This window comes from Bombina bombina, chromosome 2, assembly GCF_027579735.1.
Source record: "Bombina bombina isolate aBomBom1 chromosome 2, aBomBom1.pri, whole genome shotgun sequence".
NCBI classification, from domain to species: Eukaryota; Metazoa; Chordata; class Amphibia; order Anura; family Bombinatoridae; genus Bombina; species Bombina bombina.
Window position 1 is genome coordinate 589786531 of NC_069500.1, and position 22563 is coordinate 589809093.

At 36.1% G+C, this 22563-nt stretch overlaps 1 protein-coding gene across 1 annotated transcript in view; it reads left to right on the plus strand.

The window, feature by feature from the left end:
- TRPM6 (transient receptor potential cation channel subfamily M member 6) overlaps positions 1 to 22563 on the plus strand; it is a 327340-nt gene that overhangs the window by 196636 nt on the left and 108141 nt on the right. The window contains exons 33-34 of the mRNA XM_053699972.1: positions 8286 to 8351; positions 19076 to 19362. Of these exons, the coding sequence (XP_053555947.1) occupies positions 8286 to 8351; positions 19076 to 19362 (353 nt within the window). The remainder of the gene's footprint in view (positions 1 to 8285; positions 8352 to 19075; positions 19363 to 22563) is intronic.

Below are 22563 nucleotides of genomic sequence, written 5' to 3' on the forward strand. Positions count from 1 at the left end.
GATATACTCTTATATACCATTACCTCTACTGATTCTCGTTTCGGTACTGGTTTGGCTATCTGCTATATGTAGATGAGTGTCCTGGGGTAAGTAAGTCTTATTTTTTGTGACACTCTAAGCTATGGTTTGGCACTTTATACGTAAAGTTCTAAATATATGTCTTTAAACTTATATTTGCCATGATTCAGGATAATCAGTATTCCTTCTTTCAGACTGTCAGTTTCATTATTTGGGAAAATGCATATGAATAAATATTTTTTCTTACCTTAAAGAAATTTTCTAATTGACTTTTTTCCTTGCGGGCTGTTAGGCTCGTGGGGGCAGAAAATGCTTCAATTTATTGCGTCATTCTTGGCGCAAACTTTTTTGGCGCAAAATTTTGTCATTTCCGGCGCCATAGTTGACGCCGGAAGTTTACACGTGGTTGCGTCATTTTTTACGCATGTGTGTTACAGACGTTTTTTTGCGCCAAAAAGTGCGGGCGTCATACTTGGCGCCAAAAAATGTGGGCGTCATACTTGGCGCCACTTTTTTTTTCACATTATTTAAGTCTCATTTTTTTGTTGCTTCTGGTTGCTAGAGGCTTGTTTGTTTTGCATTTTTCCCCATTCCTGAAACTGTCATTTAAGGAATTTGATAATTTTGCTTTATATGTTGTTTTTTTCTATTACATATTGCAAGATTTTCCATAAATTATTCCTGGATCAGAACATACTGAGGGATTCCTGTTGACTAAGCTAAGTTCATTTATTTTAAATGTTATGAATCTTTATCTTTAGCTATGGTTTGTAATAAGTTATCATCATAAACTTTTACATACAGAATACATTAGTATTTATGCTTTATGTATTGCTTTTCTTTTTACATCTTATGTACAAGATATACTTAGAAAATTTATAAGAATATTTTTCTGATTCTAGGTTAAAGGCTTTGTCTGACTTTGCGCCTTCTATTAAAATTTTTTAGGTCTTTTTCAAACTTCTTTTTGATGAAGTTTCAAATGACCAACAATATACTGAATTATCCTTCTCTGATGATGTTTTTTCTCTTTCAGAACTTTTCTTCATCAGATATTGACACTAACAAATCTACTTTTTTATTTTTTATTAGAGTACATTTGTTTTTTTGTTTTTTGTTGATTATTTTGGATATTGAGGTAACTAGTTCTTTTTCAAAACTAGCTAACATTTTATTTCTGCTTATTTTATCTTCTGTGTCTTCAGAGGTTTTTTTCCATTCCTTCATACTAGGGAATGGAATAGGCTGACAATTTTCTTCAAAGGTTTTAAATTATATTCGTTGCCGGCAGTTAAATTCAATTTTGAGGGTTCTCCAATTTAATGGGGCTATCTCTACTCCTGCTAAATTATGCTATTGTTTCTATAGCAAAATAGTATTTATTTTCTTTTTAAATGGTTGTATCCTATTTAAGGAATTTTTTTTATTTTCAGGTACTTTTCTTGGACCTGTAATTTATTTGGATGATGTTGCTTTTGCTCCATTTTTTCTGTTTACTTTAAAGATCAAGTATCAGATTATGTATTATTTAGCATTGTTAAGGGACAAAGTCTACTGCTCATTTGAGGTTCAGACTGGGTGCTGTTGCATTTGTCTTGTTGCCTTGCATTTTTGTTTATGCAAGTCCGGTGTGTTGGCTGTTCACTTAACTGGATTAACATGCTAATAATTGTATTTGTTTCTTCATTTTTATTGAATATTTTCACAAATGAGGTTTAATCTATGTCTTCAGCTGTTTTTAGCTAGAAGAAATTTTATGATTTCTAAAAAATCCTTATTTCTTTTTTTCCAAGATAATCAATTATTTGATTCATATTGGATTCAATTCTTAACTGTTACTCTGGGCTTCAAGATTAAGTTCTTAGACTAAAACTTTAAGCTTATTTTAGTTTGGTTGTTCTTACTAAAGAACAAAATTCTAAATTCTTACCCAAGTAACATGTTTTTAATTAGAAGTTTTTTGGTTCTATTCGGTCCAAAATTCTTAGATTTTGGGTACAAACCGTCTGTGAGAAGTCTTTTTCTCTCTATTATATTCCAGCTATTCAAGTAAGGCTAACACTTTCCTTAATGTGTTTCAGTCCCATATATTTTGGGTAATGTTGAAGTGCGGTTGATCACCTGTTGAGGATCAAGCGCTGCTCAGATCTGGAATCTTCTGGGGTATTTATTCCAGTTCCATTTTTAGGATCTGGGTTTTAGGGTTTTATTCAAAACAATTCATTGTTCCAAAGATAGAGAATCTTTTTTATTATATAAATGTACCATCTTTTAGATTGGTATTTATATGGTCTATTCTGACTTTTTTTGGTCAGTGATAGCATTATTTGTTTTCATTAGATACAATAGATGCATATCTTCATTTCTGTTTTCATTCAGATTATTTTTATTTTCTGAGACTACGGAATCTCATATGATTCAACTTTGTTTTTTCAAGACATGGTTAGAGGATATTTTTATCAAAAGCTCTTGATTCCTCACACAAGGGTCACCTTTTTTAGGTTTCCAGATAGATTGTGTCACTGTCTTTGTCTCTAACAGATAAGTGATTTTTTTCTTATTGGGTTCCGTCTGTCGGTGCCTTCAGTCTCTATTATTTCCTTCAGTTGCTTTATATGCATGGAAATTTAGGTCTTATGGCTGCAGCATTGGATTCATTTCCCTTTGCCCATTTTCATAGAAAACCTTTCCAGTTTTTTATGCTGCATAATGGTGCAGGGATTCTAGGATTTCACTTTTTAAATCTTTGAATTCCATGTTTATCTATCTTTGATTCAGAGGGTTAAGATCACCATCATTTAGTTCTACAGGTCTCTTCGATTCTTTCAACCTGGACCATGATCTCTATAGATGCGAGTCTTTTAGGTTGGGAGGCTGTCTGAGGTTCTCTGTCAGCACAAGGGGTTTGGAAATCTCAGGAGGCGAGATTACCATTTGATATTTTGGAACTCCGTGCATTCCCAGAGTTCTTCAGTTGGTTTCTTTTGAAGAAGAGACGTTTATTGTTTTTTTTTTTTGTTTTTTTCAGACATTATCACATCTGTGGTGTATGTCAATCATCAGGGTGTGACTATCAGTCTTTAGACTGTGACAAAAGTATCTCGGATATTTGCTTGGGCTAAATCCAGCTCCTATCTAAATTCTGGTGTCCTTTTCCCAGGTATAGACGTTTGGGAAACGGATTATCTCTGTTAATCAAGCTTTACATCCGGGAGAATGGTCTTTACCCAGATATGTTTTTCAATTTTTCAGATGTGAGGGCTTCCAGAAATAGATCTGTTGGCCTCTCGTCTTAACAAGGAACTTCCCAGGGGCCTATTTCAGGTCCGGGGATCCTCAGGCGGAAGTAGCGTATGCATTGACACTTCCTTGGAATTATCATTCTGTCTATATCTTCCGCTTCTAGTTCTTCCAAAATTCTAATGGAGCGTTCGTTTGTACTGCTGGTGGTTCCAGCATGGCCTCACAGGTTTTGGTATGCGGATCTCATTCGGATGGCCAGTTGCCAACCTTGGACATTTCCGTTAAGACCAGACCTTCTATCTCAAGGCCCATTTTTCCATCAGGATCTCAAATCATTTAATTTGAAGGTATGGAGATTGAACGTTTGATTCTTAGTCATAGAGGTTTCTCTGACTCAGTGATTAATACTATGTTACAGGTTTGTAAATCTGTCTCTAGAAAGATTTATTATCGAGTTTGGAAGATTTTCATTTCTTGGTGTTCTTCTCATAAATTCTTTTGGCATTCTTTTAGAATTCCTAGAATTTTACAATTTTTCAGGTTGGTTTAGATAAGGTTTTGTCTGCAAGTACTTTAAAGGACAAATCTCTACTCTTTCTGTTCTTTTTCACAGAAAGATTGCTATTCATTCTGATATTCATTGTTTTGTACAGGCTTTGGTTTGTATCAAGCCTGTCATTAAGTCAATATCTCCTCCTTGGAGTCTCAATTTGGCTTTACAGGCTCCTCCGTTTGAACTTTTGCGTTCTCTGGACATTAAAATTACTTTTTCGGAAAGTATTGTTCCTTTTGGTTATCTCTTCTGCTAGAAGAGTTTCTGAGTTTTCTGCTCTTTCTTGTGGATCTCCTTTTCTGATTTTTCATCAGGGTAAGGCAGTGTTCCTTCCTGTTATTCATTATTTTGTTCAGGCTTTGGTTCTTATCAAACCTGTCATTAAGCCAATTTTTCCTCCTTGGGGTTTTCATTTGGTTCTAAAGGCTTTACAGGCTCTTCTATTTGAGCATATGTTTTTTCTAGACATTATTTACTTTCATGGAAAGTATTGTTCTTTTTAGACATCTCTTCAGCTAGAACAATTTTTAATTATCTGTTCTTTCTTGTGAGTCTCCTTTTTCTGATTTTTTCATCAGGATAAGGTGGTTTTTGCTATCCTCATTTCAATTCTTACCTAAAGTTGTGATTTCTATCAACATTAGGGAGGAATTATTGTCTTTTCCTAAGACTTCTTTGGTAAGATTCTTACATTCTTTGGATATGGTAAGAGTTTTGAAATCTTATGTTGAAGCTATTCAGATTTCAGATAGTCTTCTAGTCTATTTGTTATCTTTTCTGCTGTTAGGAAGGTCAAAAGGCTTCTACCATTTATTTGGCATCTTGCTTAAACTTTTGATTCATCATGCTTATTTGGAGTCGGGTGGATTCCCGCCTCGGAGGATTATGGCTCATTCTACTAGGTAAGTTTCTACTTCCTGGGCTTTTTAAGAATGAAGCTTCTGTTGATCAGATTTGCAAAGCAATGACTTGGTCTTCTTTGCATACTTTTACTATGTTCTATCATTTTGATGTTTTCTCTTCTTTAGAAGCAGTTTTGGTAGAATGGTACTTCAGGCAGCTGTTTCAGTTTGATTCTTCTGCTTATATTTTCAGTTTTTTTCATTATAAAAATTGAAACTTTTTTGATTTGGGTAGTGGATTAATTTTTCAGCGGAATTGGCTGTCTTTATTTTATCCCTCCCTCTCTAGTGACTCTTGCGTGGAAGTTCCACATCTTGGGTATTTATTATCCCATACGTCACTAGCTCATGGACTCTTGCTAATTACATGAAAGAAAACATAATTTATGTAAGAACTTACCTGATAAATTCATTTCTTTCATATTAGCAAGAGTCCATGAGGCCCACCCTTTTTTGTGGTGGTTATGATTTTTTGTATAAAGCACAATTATTCCAATTCCTTATTTTTTTGATGCTTTCGCTCCTTTTTTATCACCCCACTTCTTGGCTATTTGTTAAACTGAATTGTGGGTGTGGTGAGGGGTGTATTTATAGGCATTTTAAGGTTTGGGAAACTTTGCCCCTCCTGGTAGGAATGTATATCCCATACGTCACTAGCTCATGGACTCTTGCTAATATGAAAGAAATGAATTTATCAGGTAAGTTCTTACATAAATTATGTTTTTAAAGAAATATACGGCTAGATTACGAGTTGTGCGTTAGGTTTAAAAAGCAGCGTTAAGAGGTCCTAACGCTGCTTTTTAACGCCCGCTGGTATTACGAGTCTTGCAGGTACAGGTGTACCGCTCACTTTTTTGGCCAGACTTGGAAATACCGCAAATCCACTTACGTAAATTGCGTATCCTCTTTTTTTCAATGGGACTTGCATAGCGCCGGTATTACGAGTCTGCCAAAAAGTGAGCGGTAGACCCTCTCCTGTCAAGACTGGTACCACATTTTAAAGTCAGTAGTTAAGAGTTTTATGGTACAACGCCGTAGCATAAAACTCTTAACTAAAGTGCTAAAAAGTACACTAACACCCATAAACTACATATTAACCCCTAAACTGAGGCCTTCCGGCATCGCAAACACTTTTAAAAATGTTTTAACCCCTAATCTGCCGAACCGGACATCGCCGTCACTATAATAAATATATTAACCCCTAAACTGCCGCACTCCCGCCTTGCAAACATTAGTTAAATATTATTAACCCCTAATCTGCCGTACCTAACATCGCCGACACCTACCTACATTTATTAACCCCTAATCTGCCGCCCCCAACGTCGCCATCACTATACTAAAGTTATTAACCCCTAAATCTAAGTCTAACCCTAACACCCCCTAACTTAAATATAATTAAAAGAAATCTAAATAAAAATTACTATCATTAACTAAATTATTCCTATTTAAAACTAAATACTTACCTATAAAATAAACCCTAAGCTAGCTACAATATAACTAATAGTTACATTGTAGCTATCTTAGGGTTTATTTTTATTTTACAGGCAACTTTGTATTTATTTTAACTAGGTAGAATAGTTAGTAAATAGTTATTAACTATTAAATAACTACCTAGCTAAAATAAATACAAATTGACCTGTAAAATAAAACCTAACCTAAGTTACACTAACACCTAACACTACACTATAATTAAATGAATTCCCTAAATTAAATACAATTAAATACAATTAAATAAAATTAGCTAAAGTACAACCCCCCCCCCCCACTAAATTACAGAAAATAATAAACAAATGACAAGATTTTTAAACTAATTACACCTAATCTAATCCCCCCCTAACAAAATAAAAAAGCCCCTCCAAAATAAAAAACCTCTACCCTACACTAAATTACAAATAGCCCTTAAAAGGGCCTTTTGCTGGGCATTGCCCCAAAGTAATCAGCTCTTTTGCCTGTAAAAAAAAATTACAAATCCCTCCCCAACATTAAAACCCACCACCCACACAACCAACCCTACTCTAAAACCCACCCAATACCCCCTTAAAAAACGTTATTATAATGTTATTATAACTTAGGTTAGGTTTCATTTTACAGGTACTTTTGTATTTATTTTAGCTAGGTAGTTATTAAATAGTTAATAACTATTTAGTAACTCTTCTACCTAGTTAAAATAAATTTACTTGCCTGTAAAATAAAAATAAACCCTAAGATAGCTACAATGTAACTATTAGTTATATTGTAGCTAGCTTAGGGTTTATTTTATAGGTAAGTATTTGGTTTTAAATAGGAATAATTTAGTTAATGATAGGAATATTTATTTTGATTTCTTTTAATTATATTTAAGTTAGGGGGTGTTAGGTTTAGGGTTAGACTTAGGTTTAGGGGTTAATAATTTTAATATAGTGGCGGCGACGTTGGGGGCGGCAGATTAGGGGTTAATAAATGTAGGTAGGTGGCGGCGATGTTAGGGCCGGCAGATTAGGGGTTAATAATATTTAACTAATATTTGCGAGGCGGGAGTGCGGCGGTTTAGGGGTTAATATGTTTATTATAGTGGCAGCAACGTTGGGGGCGGCAGATTAGGGGTTAATAAGTGTAGGTAGGTGGCGGCGACATTGGTGGCGGCAGATTAGGAGTTAATAAATATAATGTAGGGTTTGGCGATGTTGGGGCAGCAGATTAGGGGTTCATAAGTATAATGCAGGTAGCGGCGGTGTCCAGAGCGGCAGATTAGGGGTTAATAATTATAATGTAGGTGTCGGCGATGTCGGAGTGGCAGATTAGGGGTTAATACGTGTAAGATTAGGGGTGTTTAGACTCGGGGTTAATGTTAGGGTGTTAGGTGTAGACATAAAATGTATTTCCCCATAGGAATCAATGGGGCTGCGTTAAGGAGTTTTACGCTGCTTTTTGGCAGGTGTTAGACTTTTTTTCAGCCGGCTCTCCCCATTGATTCCTATGGGGAAATCGAGCACGAGCACGTTACACCAGCTTACCGCTAACGTAAGCAGCGCTGGTATTGGAGTGAGATTTGGAGCAAAATTTTGCTCAACGCTCACTTCTTGTCTTTTAACGACGAGTTTCTGAAAACTCGTAATACCAGTGCTGCAGGTAAGTGAACGGTGAGACAAAACTGCTTGTTAGCACCGCATAGCCTCTAACGCAAAACTCGTAATCTAGCCGATAGACTAGCATTTGCATTTTAGAACACAAACCAAACCGAAGATGCACGATTGCACTGGTGAGGAAAATTGTAATTTTTATTAATTTCAGCTTTTGAAAAAATATATTATTGAAAAAGTCTGGATGTTATAAACATTCTGAATTTTGGAATTCTGGATTTGAGGATTTGTTCATGTACTTAATAATTGTTGAATTTCTTCTTTGCATAACCTGATACTAAGCAAAATTAAAATACTTGTACTTGTTACTGAAGGCGTTTTATTGTTTTCTATGACCGTGTGACTATGAAGTGAGGTGACTTTACTGTTTAAAATATATTATAGCAACTTTATGATCATTAGTAAACTACAGAAGTGCATTGTCAACATTTTTTTTGTGGTTTGTTTCAGCTGTTGAAAGGAATAATTTAATGAGGCTTGCTCAGACCATACCTTTTACACCTGTGCATCTATCTGGTGAGTATTAATTGTTCATAAGCATGCATTGTTTTGGATATCATTTAATTGATTGTTCATACTGTATCATTTTTCTTTCATATTTAAATATCTTTATATTCCCATACCTTAAACTATCTGAGTATTTATCAAATCTTTCAATACTCTTTTTAATTGGAAATTATCTTTTTAGTAAGTATACTTTAGTTGTCTGTGTTGCAAATAGATAAACTGCTCGCTAAGCAAAAATAAAATCATAATTATGCGTCTGTGATTATTTTATATCTTCAACATTTAAGTGTGCAGGATTCAGCACATAAATAGGATATACCAAAAATTATAAAGAAAAAAAAAACACTTTTAAATTAAAGAGACAGTCTAGTCAAAATTAAACTTGAACATGATTCAGATAGGACATGCAATTTTAAACAACTTTCCAATTTACTTTTATCATTAAATTTACTTTGTTCTCTTGCTATTCTTTGTTGAAAGCTAAATCTATGCAGGCTCATATGCTATGTATATATGATTTTTGTATGTGTATATATGTATTTATATACACATATAAACACATACATACATATTTATACATATATAGATATACATATAAGTGCATTTGAGCCTTCAAGTAGATGAAAGCATGAAAAATCATATTTATGCAATATTCATATTTAATAAAGAGCTTTACTGTAAATATTTCACATTCCAATGTTCTACACAAAGCAAAACATGTTCTATGTATTTATAAATAGATATTCATTCATATATATATATATACTGTATAAATATATATATATATATTTCATGTAATTGGCAACAGTCCATGAGCTAGTGACGTATGGGATATACAATCCTACCAGGAGGGGCAAAGTTTCCCAAACCTTAAAATGCCTATAAATACACCCCTCACCAGTTTTACAAACTTTGCCTCCTATGGAGGTGGTGAAGTAAGTTTGTGCTAAGATTTCTACGTTGATATGCGCTTTTGAAGCCCGATTCCTCTCAGAGTACAGTGAATGTCAGAGGGATGTGAATGGAGTATCACCTATTGAATTGCAATGGTTTTCCTCATGGGAGATCTATTTCATAGGTTCTCTGTTATCGGTCGTAGAGATTCATCTCCTACCTCCCTTTTCAGATAGACCATATACTCTCATATACCATTACCTTTACTGATAACCGTTTCAGTACTGCTTTGGCTATCTGCTATTTGTGGATGGGTGCCTTTTGGTAAGTATGTTTTCATTACCTAAGACACTCTCAGCTATGTTTTGGCACTTTATGTATTTATATAAAGTTCTAAATATATATATTGTACTTATATTTGCCATAAGTCAGGTTTAAGTATATTTCCTTTTGCAGACTGTCAGTTTCATATCTGCGAAATGTATTTTTTAGGAAAAAAAAAATTCTTACCTGGGGTATAGTCTTTTTTCAATTGACTGTTCTTTTTAATTCGCGGGCAAAATTAGGCTCGTGAGGGCGCAAAATGCCAAAGTATATTGCGTCATTTTTGACGCAAGATTTTTTTGGCGCAAAATTACGTTTGATGACGCAAATTTGTAATTTACGGTCTCTTAGTCGATGCTTTTCACAAGGTTGCGTCTTTGATGATGCGAGTGTGTCATTTCCGGATGTTGTTAGCGCCAAAAATAAATAAATTTCTGTTTGTGTTGTGCGTCATACTTGGCGCCAAATATTTTCATTATTTAAAACCCCATTCCTATATGCCTCTTGCCTTTTTTTCTCTATCAGAGGGCTATGCTGTTTGCATTTTTTCCCATTCTTGAAACTGCCATATAAGAAAATTGATAATTTTGCTTTATATGTAGTTTTTTCTCTTACATTTGCAAGATGTCTCAATCTGATCCTGTCTCAGAAATCACTGTTGGAACCCTTCTGCCTGATAACAGTTCTACCAAAGCTAAGTGTATTTGTTGTAAACTTGTGGAGATTATTTCTCCAGCTGTGGTTTGTAATAGTTGTCATGATAAGCTTTTACATGCAGAGAACGTGTTCATCAGTAATAGTGCATTGCTTGTTGTTGTTCCTTCAACATCTAATGTACAAGATATACCTGTGACTTTAAAAGATTTTATTGCTGATTATATTCATAAGGCTCTGTCTGCCATCCCGCCTTCTAATAAATGTAAAAGGTCTTTTAAAACTTCTCATAAAGTTGATGAAATTTCAAATGATCGACAACATACTGAATTATCCTCCTCTGATAAGGATCTATCTGATTCAGAAGATCCTTCCTCAGATATTGACACTGACAAATCTACTTATTTATTTAAAATAGAGTACATTCGTTCTTTGTTAAAAGAAGTGTTGATTACATTGGATATTGAGGAAACTAGTCCTCTTGATATTAAAACTAGTAAACGTTTAAATTCTATTTATAAACCTCCTGTGGTTACTCCAGACGTTTTTCCAGTTCCTGATGCTATTTCTGATATGATTTCTAAGGAATGGAATAGGCCTGGCACATCTTTTATTCCTTCTTCAAGGTTTAAAAAATTGTATCTTTTGCCAGCAGTTACATTGGAGTTTTGGGAAAAGATCCCCAAAGTTGATGGGGCTATCTCTACTCTTGATAAACGTACTACTATTTCTATGGAAGATAGTACTTCTTTTAAAGATTCTTTAGATAGGAAACTTGAATCTTATCTAAGGAAAGCCTATTTATATTCTGGTCATCTTCTCAGTCCTGCAATTTATTTGGCTGATGTTGCATCTGCATCAACTTTTTGGTTGGAACATTTAGTGCAACAAGAATTGGATTCTGATTTGTATAGCATTGTTCGCTTGCTTCAACATGTTAATCATTTTATTTGTGATGCCATTTTTGATATCATCAAAATTGATGTTAAATCTAACTCTTTAGCTATTTTAGCTAGAAGAGCTTTGTGGCTTAAATCTTGGAATGCTGACATGACTTCTAAGTCTAGATTGCTATCTCTTTCTTTCCAAGGTAAAAAGTTATTTGGTTCTCAGTTGGATTCGATTATTTCAACTGTCACTGGGGGGAAGGTTTTTTTTTTGCATCAGGATAAAAGACCTAAGGGTAAATCTAAAGCTTCTAAAGTCTTTCGTTCCTAATCCTAATCCTAATCCTTCCCCCAAGGAATCTGTTTACAAATGGAAACCTTCTTCAAATTGGAATAAATCCAAGCCATTTAAGAAACCAAAGCCAGCCCCCAAGTCCGCATGTAGGCGAGGCCCTCATTACAGCTCAGCTGGTAGGGGGCAGATTAAAATTTTTCAAGGATGTTTGGACAAATTCTGTCTGAAATCAATGGATTCTGAGTATTGTCTCTCAGGGGTATCAAATAGGATTCAGAGTAAGACCTCCTGTGAGAAGATTTTTTCTCTCATGCATCCCAGCAAATCCAGTAAAGGCTCAGGCTTTCCTGAAGTGTGTTTCAGACCCCGAGTTTTCAGGGGTAATCATGCCGGTTCTGTTTCAGGAACAGGGTCTGGGGTTTTATTCAAATCTATTTATTGTACCAAAGAATGGAAATTTATTCAGACCAGTTCTGGATCTAAAAATTTTGAATCGTTATGTAAGAGTACCAACTTTCAAGATGGTGACTATAAGGACTATTCTGCCTTTTGTTCAGCAAGGGCATTATATGTCACAATAGACTTACAGGATGCTTATCTTCATATTCCGATTCATCCAGACCATTATCAGTTTCTGAGATTCTCTTTTCTAGACAAGCATTACCAATTTGTCACTCTTCCGTTTGGCTTAGCGACAGCTCCAAGAATCTTTTTGAAGGTTCTCAGTGCCCTACTCTCTGTAATCAGAGAACAGGGTATTGCAGGGTTTCCTTATTTGGATGATATCTTGGTTCTAGTCTTTACATTCTGCAGAATCTCACACAAATCAACTAGTGTTGTTTCTTCGAAAACATGGTTGGAGGATCAATTTACCAAAAAGTTCTTTGATTCCTCAGACAAGGGTCACCTTTTTAGGTTTTCAGATAGATTCAGTGTCCATGACTCTGTGTCTAACAGACAAGAGATGTTTAAAATTGGTTTCAGCCTGTCGGAACCTTCAGTCTCAGTCATTCCCTTCAGTAGCTATGTGCATGGAAGTTTTAGGTCTCATGACTGCAGCATCGGATGCAATCCCCTTTGCTCATTTTCATATGAGACCTCTCCAGCTTTGTATGCTGAACCAATGGTGCAGGGATTATACAAGGATATCACAATTAATATCCTTAAATCCCAATGTTCGATTATCTCTGACTTGGTGGTTATATCACCATCGTATAGTTCTAGGGGCCTCTTTTGTTCGTCCAACCTGGACTGTGATCACAACAGATGCAAGTCTTTCAGGTTGGGGAGCTGTTTGGGGATCTCTGACAGCACAAGGGGTTTGGAAATCTCAAGAGGTGAGATTACCAATCAATATTTTGGAACTCTGTGCGATTTTCAGGGCTCTTCAGATTTGGTCTCTGTTGAAGAGAGAAGTGTTCATTTGTTTTCAGACAGACAATATCACTTCTGTGGCATATGTCAATCATCAGGGTGGGACTCACAGTCCCCAAGCTATGATAGAAGTATCCTGGATACTTGCTTGGACGGAATCCAGCTCCTGTCTAATCTCTGCTGTTCATATCCCAGGTATAGACAATTGGGAAGCAGATTATCTCAGCCATCAGACTTTACATCCGGGGGAGTGGTCCCTCCATCCAGATGTGTTTTCTCAGGTTGTTCAGATGTGGGGTTTTCCAGAAATAGATCTGATGGCTTCTCATCTAAACAAGGAACTTCCCAGGTACCTGTCCAAGTCCAGGGTTCCTCAGGCGGAAGCAGTGGATACGTTGACACTTCCTTGGTGTTATCAACCTGCTTATATTTCCCTGCCTCTAGTTCTTCTTCCAAGAGTATTCTCCAAAATCATCATGGAGCAATCGTTTGTGTTGCTGGTGGCTCCAGCATGGCCTCACAGGTTCTGGTATGCAGATCTTGTTCGTATGTCCAGTTGCCAACCTTGGCCACTTCCATTAAGACTGGACCTTCTGTCTCAAGGTCCGTCTTTCCATCAGGATCTCAAATCATTAAATTTGAAGGTATGGAAATTAAACGTCTAGTGCTTAGTCATAGAGGTTTCTCTGACTCAGTGATTAATACTATGTTACAGGTTTGTAAATCTGTTTCTAGAAAGATTTATTATCGAGTTTGGAAGACTTATATTTCATGATGTTCTTCTCATAAATTCTCTTGGCATTCTTTTACAATTCCTAGAATTATACAGTTTCTTCAGGATGGTTTGGATAAGGGTTTGTTTGCAAGTTCCTTGAAAGGACAAGGAACTCTTTTCTGTTTTATTTCACATAAAGATTGCTAAGCTTCCTGACATTCACTCTTTTGTTCAGGCTTTGGTTCGTATCAAGCCTGTTATTAAATCAATCTCTTCTCCTTTGAGTCTTAATTTGGTTTTGAAGGTTTTACAGGCTCCTCCATTTGAGCCTATGCATTCTTTGGACATTAAAATACTTTATTGGAAAGTGTTGTTCCCTTTGGCCATCTCTTCTGCTAGAAGAGTTTCTGAATTATCTGCTCTCTCTTGTGAATCTCCTTTTCTGATTTTTCATCAGGATAAGGCAGTTTTGCGGACTTCATTTAAATTCTTACCTAAGGTTGTGAATTCTGACAACATTAATAGAGAAATTGTTGTCCCTTCCTTGTGTCCTAATCCTAAGAATTCTTTGGAGAGATCTTTACATTCTTTGGATGTGGTGAGAGCTCTGAAATATTATATTGAAGCTACTAAAGATTTCAGGAAGACTTCTAGTCTATTTGTTATCTTTTCTGGTTCTAGGAAAGGTCAGAAGGCTTCTGACGTTTCCTTGGCATCATGGTTAAAGCTTTTGATTCTTCAAGCTTATTTGGAGTCGGGTCAAGCCCTGTCTCAGAGAATTACAGCTCATTCTACTAGATCAGTCTCCACTTTGTGGGCTTTTAAGAATGAAGCTTCAGTTGATCAGATTTGCAAAACAGCAACTTGGTCTTCTTTGCATACATTTACTAAATTCTACCGTTTTGATGTATTTGCTTCTTCAGAAGCAGTTTTTGGTAGAAAAGTTCTTCAGGCAGCTGTTTCAGTTTGATTCTTCTGCTTATGATTTAAGTTTTTCCTTTCATTTATGAGAATAAACTTATATTTTAGGTTGTGGATTAATTTTTTTTCAGCGAAATATGGCTGTTTTTATTTTATCCCTCCCTCTCTTGTGACTCTTGCGTGGAGTTCCACATCTTGGGTATTGCTATCCCATATGTTACTAGCTCATGGACTCTTGCCAATTATATGAAAGAAAACATAATTTATGTAAGAACTTACCTGATAAATTCATTTCTTTCATATTGGCAAGAGTCCATGAGGCCCACCCTTTTTATTGTGGTTATGATTTTTTTGTATAAAAGCACAATTATTTCCAAATTCCTTTGTTGATGCTTTTTACTCCTTTCCTTATCAACTCACTACTTGGCTATTCATTAAACTGAATTGTGGGTGGGGTAAGGGGTGTATTTATAGGCATTTTGAGGTTTGGGAAACTTTGCCCCTCCTGGAAGGGTTGTATATCCCATACGTCACTAGCTCATGGACTCTTGCCAATACAAAAGAAATGAATTTATCAGGTAAGTTCTTACATAAATTATGTTAGAGAGAGAGAGACAGACAGAGAGAGAGAGAGAGATATTTGTGCAAAAATCCATCAGATAGATTTACATATCTCTTTAAGAATAAATAGAACATATTCTGCTTAGTGATGTCGCAAACCTAAAAATTGCGAACTTCCGCAAAAGTTCGCAAACGGGCGAACCGGGCGAACCGCCATAGACTTCAATAGGCAGGCGAATTTTAAAACCCACAGGGACTCTTTCTGGCCACAATAGTGATGGAAAAGTTGTTTCAAGGGGACTAACACCTGGACTGTGGCATGCCGGAGGGGGATCCATGGCAAAACTCACATGGAAAATTACATAGTTGATGCAGAGTCTGGTTTTAATCCATAAAGGGCATAAATCACCTAACATTCTTAAATTGTTTGGAATAACGTGCTTTAAACCAGGTATGTTGTTGTATCGATCAGGTAGTGTAAGGGTTACGCCCGCTTCACAGTGCGCAGTGTAGGTGATATACCTGCCCTGACCATGCTTTTCAGACCAGGTATCAGTGGTCAGATGGACCCTTGCCCCAACACTGTGTGCCAGACATGCCATTATAGCAGACTTATATGGCTTTGGCATTGCTTTTTGGTAATTAGAAGGCTGCTAAATGCCACTGCGCCCCACACGTGTTTTATGCCCAGCAGTGAAGGGGTTAATTAGGGAGCATGTAGGCAGCTTGTAGAGTTAATTTTAGCTTAAGTGTAGTGTAGTAGACAACCCAAAGTATTGATCTAGGCCCATTTTGGTATATTTCATGCCACCATTTCACCGCAAAATGCGATCAAATAAAAAAAAATTGTTCACTTTTTCACAAACTTTAAGTTTCTCACAGAAATTATTTACAAACAACTTATGCAATTATGGCATAAATGGTTGTAAATGCTTCTCTGGGATCCCCTTTGTTCAGAAATAGCAGACTTATATGGCTTTGGCGTTGCTTTTTGGTAATTAGAAGGCTGCTAAATGCCACTGCGTACCACACGTGTTTTATGCCCAGCAGTGAAGGGGTTAATTAGGGAGCATGTAGGGAGCTTGTAGAGTTAATTTTAGCTTAAGCGTAGTGTAGTAGACAACCCAAAGTATTGATCTAGGCCCATTTTGGTATATTTCATGCCACCATTTCACCGCCAAATGCGATCAAATGTAAAAAAAAAAAAAAAATTCCGCAATCAGCCAATAGAATGCGATCAGCCAATAGAATGCGAGCTCAATCTGATTGGCTGATTGGATCAGCCAATAGGATTGAACTTGATTCTGATTGGCTGATTCCATCAGCCAATCAGAATATTCCTACCTTAATTCCGATTGGCTGATAGAATCCTATCAGCCAATCGGAATTCAAGGGACGCCATCTTGGATGACGTCCCTTAAAGGAACCGTCATTCGTCGGGAGACAACGGAAGAAGAGGATGGCTCCGCGTCGCCTGCTTCAAGATGGACCCGCTCCGCACCGGATGCAAGAAGATCGAAGATGCCGCTTGGAGAAGATGTTTGCCGGTCCGGATGTCCTCTTCTTGCCGGATAGGAGGAAGACTTTGGAGCCTCTTCTGGACCTCTTCAGCCACCGGATGATGGATCGCCAACCCCCGCTTGGGTTGGATGAAGATGTTGGAGCCAGGACGGATCGGTGATACCTGGATGGTGAAGACAAGGTAGGAAGATCTTCAGGGGCTTAGTGTTAGGTTTATTTAAGGGGGGTTTGGGTTAGATTAGGGGTATGTGGGTGGTGGGTTGTAATGTTGGGGGGGGGGTATTGTATGTGTTTTTTTTACAGGCAAAAGAGCTGAAATTCTTGGGGCATGCCCCGCAAAGGGCCCTGTTCAGGGCTGGTAAGGTAAAAGAGCTTTTAACTTTTTTAATTTAGAATAGGGTAGAGAATTTTTTATTTTGGGGGTCTTTGTTATTTTATTAGGGGGCTTTGAGTAGGTGTAATTAGTTTAAAATTGTTGTAATAATTTTCTGATGTTTGTAAATATTTTTTTATTTTTTGTAACTTAGTTCTTTTTTATTTTTTGTACTTTAGCTAGTTTATGTAATTGTAGTTATTTGTAGCAATTGTATTTAATTTATTTATTGATAGTGTAGTGTTAGGTTTTATTGTAGGTAATTGTAGGTATTTTATTTAATTAATTTATTGATAGGGTAGTGTTAGGTTTAATTATAACTTAGGTTAGGATTTATTTTACAGGTAATTTTGTTATTATTTTAACTAGGTAACTATTAAATAGTTATTAACTATTTAATAGCTATTGTACCTGGTTAAAATAAATACAAAGTTGCCTGTAAAATAAATATTAATCCTAAAATAGCTATAATATAATTATAATTTATATTGTAGCTATATTAGGATTTATTTTACAGGTAAGTATTTAGCTTTAAATAGGAATAAGTTATTTAATAAGAGTTAATTAATTTCGTTAGATGTAAATTATATTTAAGTTAGGGGGGTGTTAGTGTTAGGGTTAGACTTAGCTTTAGGGGTTAATCCATTTATTATAGTAGCGATGAGCTCCGGTCGTCAGATTAGGGGTTAATAATTGAAGTTAGGTGTCGGCGATGTTAGGGAGGGCAGATTAGGGGTTAATACTATTTATGATAGGGTTAGTGAGGCAGATTAGGGGTTAATAACTTTATTATAGTAGCGCTCAGGTCCGCTCGGCAGATTAGGGGTTAATAAGTGTAGGCAGGTGTCGGCGACGTTGAGGGGGGCAGATTAGGGGTTAATAAATATAATATAGGGGTCGGCGGTGTTAGGGGCAGCAGATTAGGGGTACATAAGGATAACGTAGGTGGCGGCGCTTTGCGGTCGGGAGATTAGGGGTTAATTATTGTAAGTAGCTGGCGGCGACGTTGTGGGGGGCAGGTTAGGGGTTAATAAATATAATACAGGGGTCGGCGGGGTTAGGGGCAGCAGATTAGGGGTACATAAGTATAACGTAGGTGGCGGTCGGCAGATTAGGGGTTAAAAAATTTAAATCGAGTGGCGGCGATGTGGGGGGACCTCGGTTTAGGGGTACATAGGTAGTTTATGGGTGTTAGTGTACTTTAGGGTACAGTAGTTAAGAGCTTTATGAACCGGCGTTAGCCCAGAAAGCTCTTAAACTGCTATTTTCCTGCGGCTGGAGTTTTGTCGTTAGAGCTCTAACGCTCACTTCAGAAACGACTCTAAATACCAGCGTTAGAAAAATCCCATTGAAAAGATAGGATACGCAATTGACGTAAGGGGATCTGCGGTATGGAAAAGTCGCAGCTGAAAAGTGAGCGTTAGACCCTTTAATCACTGACTCCAAATACCGGCGGTAGCCTAAAACCAGCGTTAGGAGCCTCTAACGCTGGTTTTCACGGCTAACGCCAAACTCCAAATCTAGGCCTAAGAATGCAGCTTCCGAATGAATCTAAAATGGATGCTGTCCAGGAGGTGGGAAGGTCTGGGAGGGAGGGTCTGCTGCTGATTGGCTGGAATGTGTCTTCTGACTGTGAGGTATAGGGTCAAAGTTTACTCAATGATGAGGAATAGGGGGCGGATCGAACATGGCATATGTTTTCCATCCGCGGCGAACGCGAACATGCTGTGTTCGCCGGGAACTATTCGCCGGCGAACTATTCGTGACATCCCTAATTCTGCTATGTGTAGAACACTGGATTGTCAAATATGCAATATTATCTTCTTATGTTGGGCTTTTATATTGTATTTGCACAACTTGTGGGTGTTAGGTTTTTTTTCAAAGTTTTTGTCTCCTTAGGAGTCTATGGGGAATGCGATTTTGGTTTTGCAACTTCTCAAAGTCTATTTGTTACTGTGACGTAACGAACGCGAGAGTGCAAACTTTTTACTTTCAACTTGTAATATGAGTGCACAAAAATTACTTCAATTGATTTTAACGATCAAACGCAAGAGCAAACTAATTCACTCATAATAAAGCCCTAAATGTTACAAAACATTTACTTAAAATATATATTTTTTTAATATTGGTTCATTAACTAACGTATATATATATATATATATATATATATATATATATATATATATATATATATAAATAAAATCTGTTTTACAGCTGGAGAGGAAGTTACTGTTTATCAACTAGAAGAAAGTTCTCCAGCATGTATGGATAAAAGTATGTCATCCTGGTCTCAGAGAGGAATGGCTGCAATGCTTCAGGTCCTATCTCCAGAGGAAATGGATGGGGGTCTCCGCAGAGCTCTAAAAGTGACATGTACATGGTCAGAGCATGAGATCTTGGCACCAGGAGAGGTTTTTATTGTAAAATCTTTCCTTCCTGAAGTAGTACAGACATGGCAGAAGATTTTCCGTGGAGAAACTGTATTGCATCTTTGTCTTAGGGTAAGACTATAATTAAGGAATGCATAGAAAATATAAGGCTAGAATACAAGAGGGGCACAATCAATACCGGGGGGGGGGGGTGCATTACATTTCACACAAACTCATCCACAGAATAGCAAATAATCTACTATTACATGAGGATGGTTAAATATATTAGCAAAAGCATCTTACTGCACTCAAAAACCTTTTTTTAGCACATCATATACTTTAATAGAAATCTCAGGGAGCACTATTAGCGAACTCATTACACTTTTTTTTGCAAGTGGGGAGTGTTGTGCATGTGCGCATTACAAAATACTACTGTATTGTTATTATTAATAGTATAGCACATAACTACATGAAGAACTCCTCTGCTTGGACACAATTGATTAAGCACACCATTGGTTTAATGCTCTAGCGTTGTGCAACATGAATTTTACTGTATGCCCCATAGAAGTCTATTATGTAAGGCATTTAACGCACCCACGCTATACATCATGCATATGTTAGTGCACTCTAGACTATTGCTTGAGTGATAAAAAAAATAATTTGGACTTGTAATATGAGTGCAAGAATAGAAGCCCTATTAATTGCACTTGGTAAATGTAACATATTTGTATACATAAAATTTATAATTGTGAAGTGTGTATATATATATATGTATATTAGTATTTAAAAAATAATAGACAATTCTGGTTGCTTTAATCGTGAGATCTGAATTAGCCAATAAGAACTGTTTATTTATTGCAGGGTCATTTTGCATCTTACAAAAATTTGCATCTTACAATAAAAAAAAATGTACATTGTTTTCTCAAATATTAAGATTTAAGTAAACCATTTATAGAAGAGATACTTAAATCTTAAAGAGACAGTAAAACTAGCAAATAATGTTATATAATTCTGCACATAGTACAGAATTATATAACATCAGCTTAGCGCCAGCTTTCTAAAGCAAAGGGTTAGAGAGATATTTTACTACGAAAACAGAACGCCGCTCCTGGCTCTACTGAGCGGGTCTGTTTTTTTCTCCTAAGCACATAGCGGGCACACTGTCTAATCACAGCGTACCCGATCACGCTATTAAACTCAATGTAGCTCTCTCCTGCTCTGGTCTGGTAGCGGGAGCGAGCTACATTGAGTTTAATAGCGCGATTGGACCGGCTGTGATTAGACAGCGTACCCGCAATGCGCTTAGGGGAAAAAAACAGACCCGCTCAATAGAGCCAGGAGCAGCGTTCTGTTTTCGTAGTACAATATCTCTCTAACCCTTTGCTTTAGAAAGCTGGCCTGGCGCTAAGCTAATGTTATATAATTCTGCACTATGTGCTGAATTATATAACATCATTTGCTAGGTTTACTGCCCCTTTAAAAGAAATAGTACCATTCTTACTCTTTTTATTCTAGTGGTTCAGAGCATTTTTAAATTAGTATATCTGTATGGTTTAAACAAGATTATAATTAGCCTGCAGGCAGTCTAATATTTATTTTATTCTTAAAAAAAAAAATCCCTTCTCAATATTCACTTTGTCAAATATTTCTATGCACTGATTTTCCTGGAGAAGAATCAGTACCGAATTTCAGATTTTAACCTTATAATCTGTTATTTTACCTACGTTTTCATTTTTTTAGTTGCTCTATCTCCTATTTATATTTTTAGCTTCTACCCACAGCAAAAGCATAAATCCAGTTTTGTATCGAAATAAACATCCTGCTCAGCTGAAAATGTTAGCATCAGATCTTAAAGGGACAGTACACTGTAAAATTGTTTTTATATTAATGTATTTCAATGCCTTATTATTTCAGCTGCAGAGTATAAAATATTTGAGAAATTGCATTTTCAGGTTTATTTGTGTATATGAAGTAGCTGGTTTTGTGCTTTTAAAACACAGCCTATTACAATGGGTTGAACCTCAGGTAATATCATATCTCATTATGTTATCACTTTGCGTACACACACTTGCTTCCTTATCTTATATCTGTCTGGAAAACTAACGCTCAATACATAGAGAGAAAAATGGAAAATTATCATTTTATTACTTAAAGGGACAGTCAAGTCCAAAAAAACTTTCATTTTTCAAATAGGGCATGTAATTTTAAACAACTTTCCAATTTACTTTTATCAACAATTTTGCTTTGTTCTCTTGGTATTCTAGTTGAAAGCAAACCTAGGAAGGTGCATATGATAATTTCTAAGCCCTTGAAGGCCGCCTCTATTTTATTTACTTTTGACAGCAGGGTAGAGCAAGCTCATGTAGGCCATATAGATAGCAGTGTGATCATGTACGTGGCTAGTGGCAGACATTGCACTAATTGGCTAAAATGCAAGTCAATAGATAATAACTAAAAGTCATGTGATTAGGGGCTGTCAGAAGATGCTTAGATACAAGTTAGTCACAGAAAAAAAAGTGTATTAATATAACTGTGTTGGTTTTGCAAAACTGGGGAATGGGTAATAAAGGGATTATCTATCTTTTTAAACAACAAAAATTCTGGTGTTGACTGTCCCTTTAACTATCCTGCCCCCCACTGTGAGTTTAATTTCTTCTGCTGGCTGTGTTTACTTAGGCTATTCAATAGCTGAGACTCCAGTATCAAAACTTTAAGTATAGGTTGGGAAACCACAAGCTAAATCAGCTATTTCAAAGGCCAAAATAGGGGTAAAGGAGCTACTTGTAAACAATTTAATACACTCCAGTAGATAAAATGGGAACAATTGGGAACAATTTAAATGGGAGAAAATTTTTGGGTGAACTGTCCCTTCAAAGGTTAAAGAGATGGGTGCTATTCCGACCACATTGACGGCTCATATTGTGTTCTTGCTGATAATGACAAAACTCTTAAACTATGGATAGATATGCCAAAAAATGGTTGACTATGAATTATATTTTTATGTATTTATATATTTATATTCTGGGAAATTTGTGAAATACACTAAGAATTTTATACAGATAAATGAGATAAAAGTTATGACATTTTTAAATCAGAATAAAAATTAAATACATTTAAATTTATGAGAAATAGTTTTAATTTCTAACTAAAAATATATGAATAGATTATATAAGAAAATCACCTTTTTCTGTTAAAGAGGTTACACTTAATCAAAATATTTGCGTGATTGCATTTTTCTGCTTATTTTTTTTTTTTTTTTTTTACATAGTAGCATTTTTATTAACATATAACATATAACCATATGTATACCCACAGGGTAGGCTGGTTGTGCCC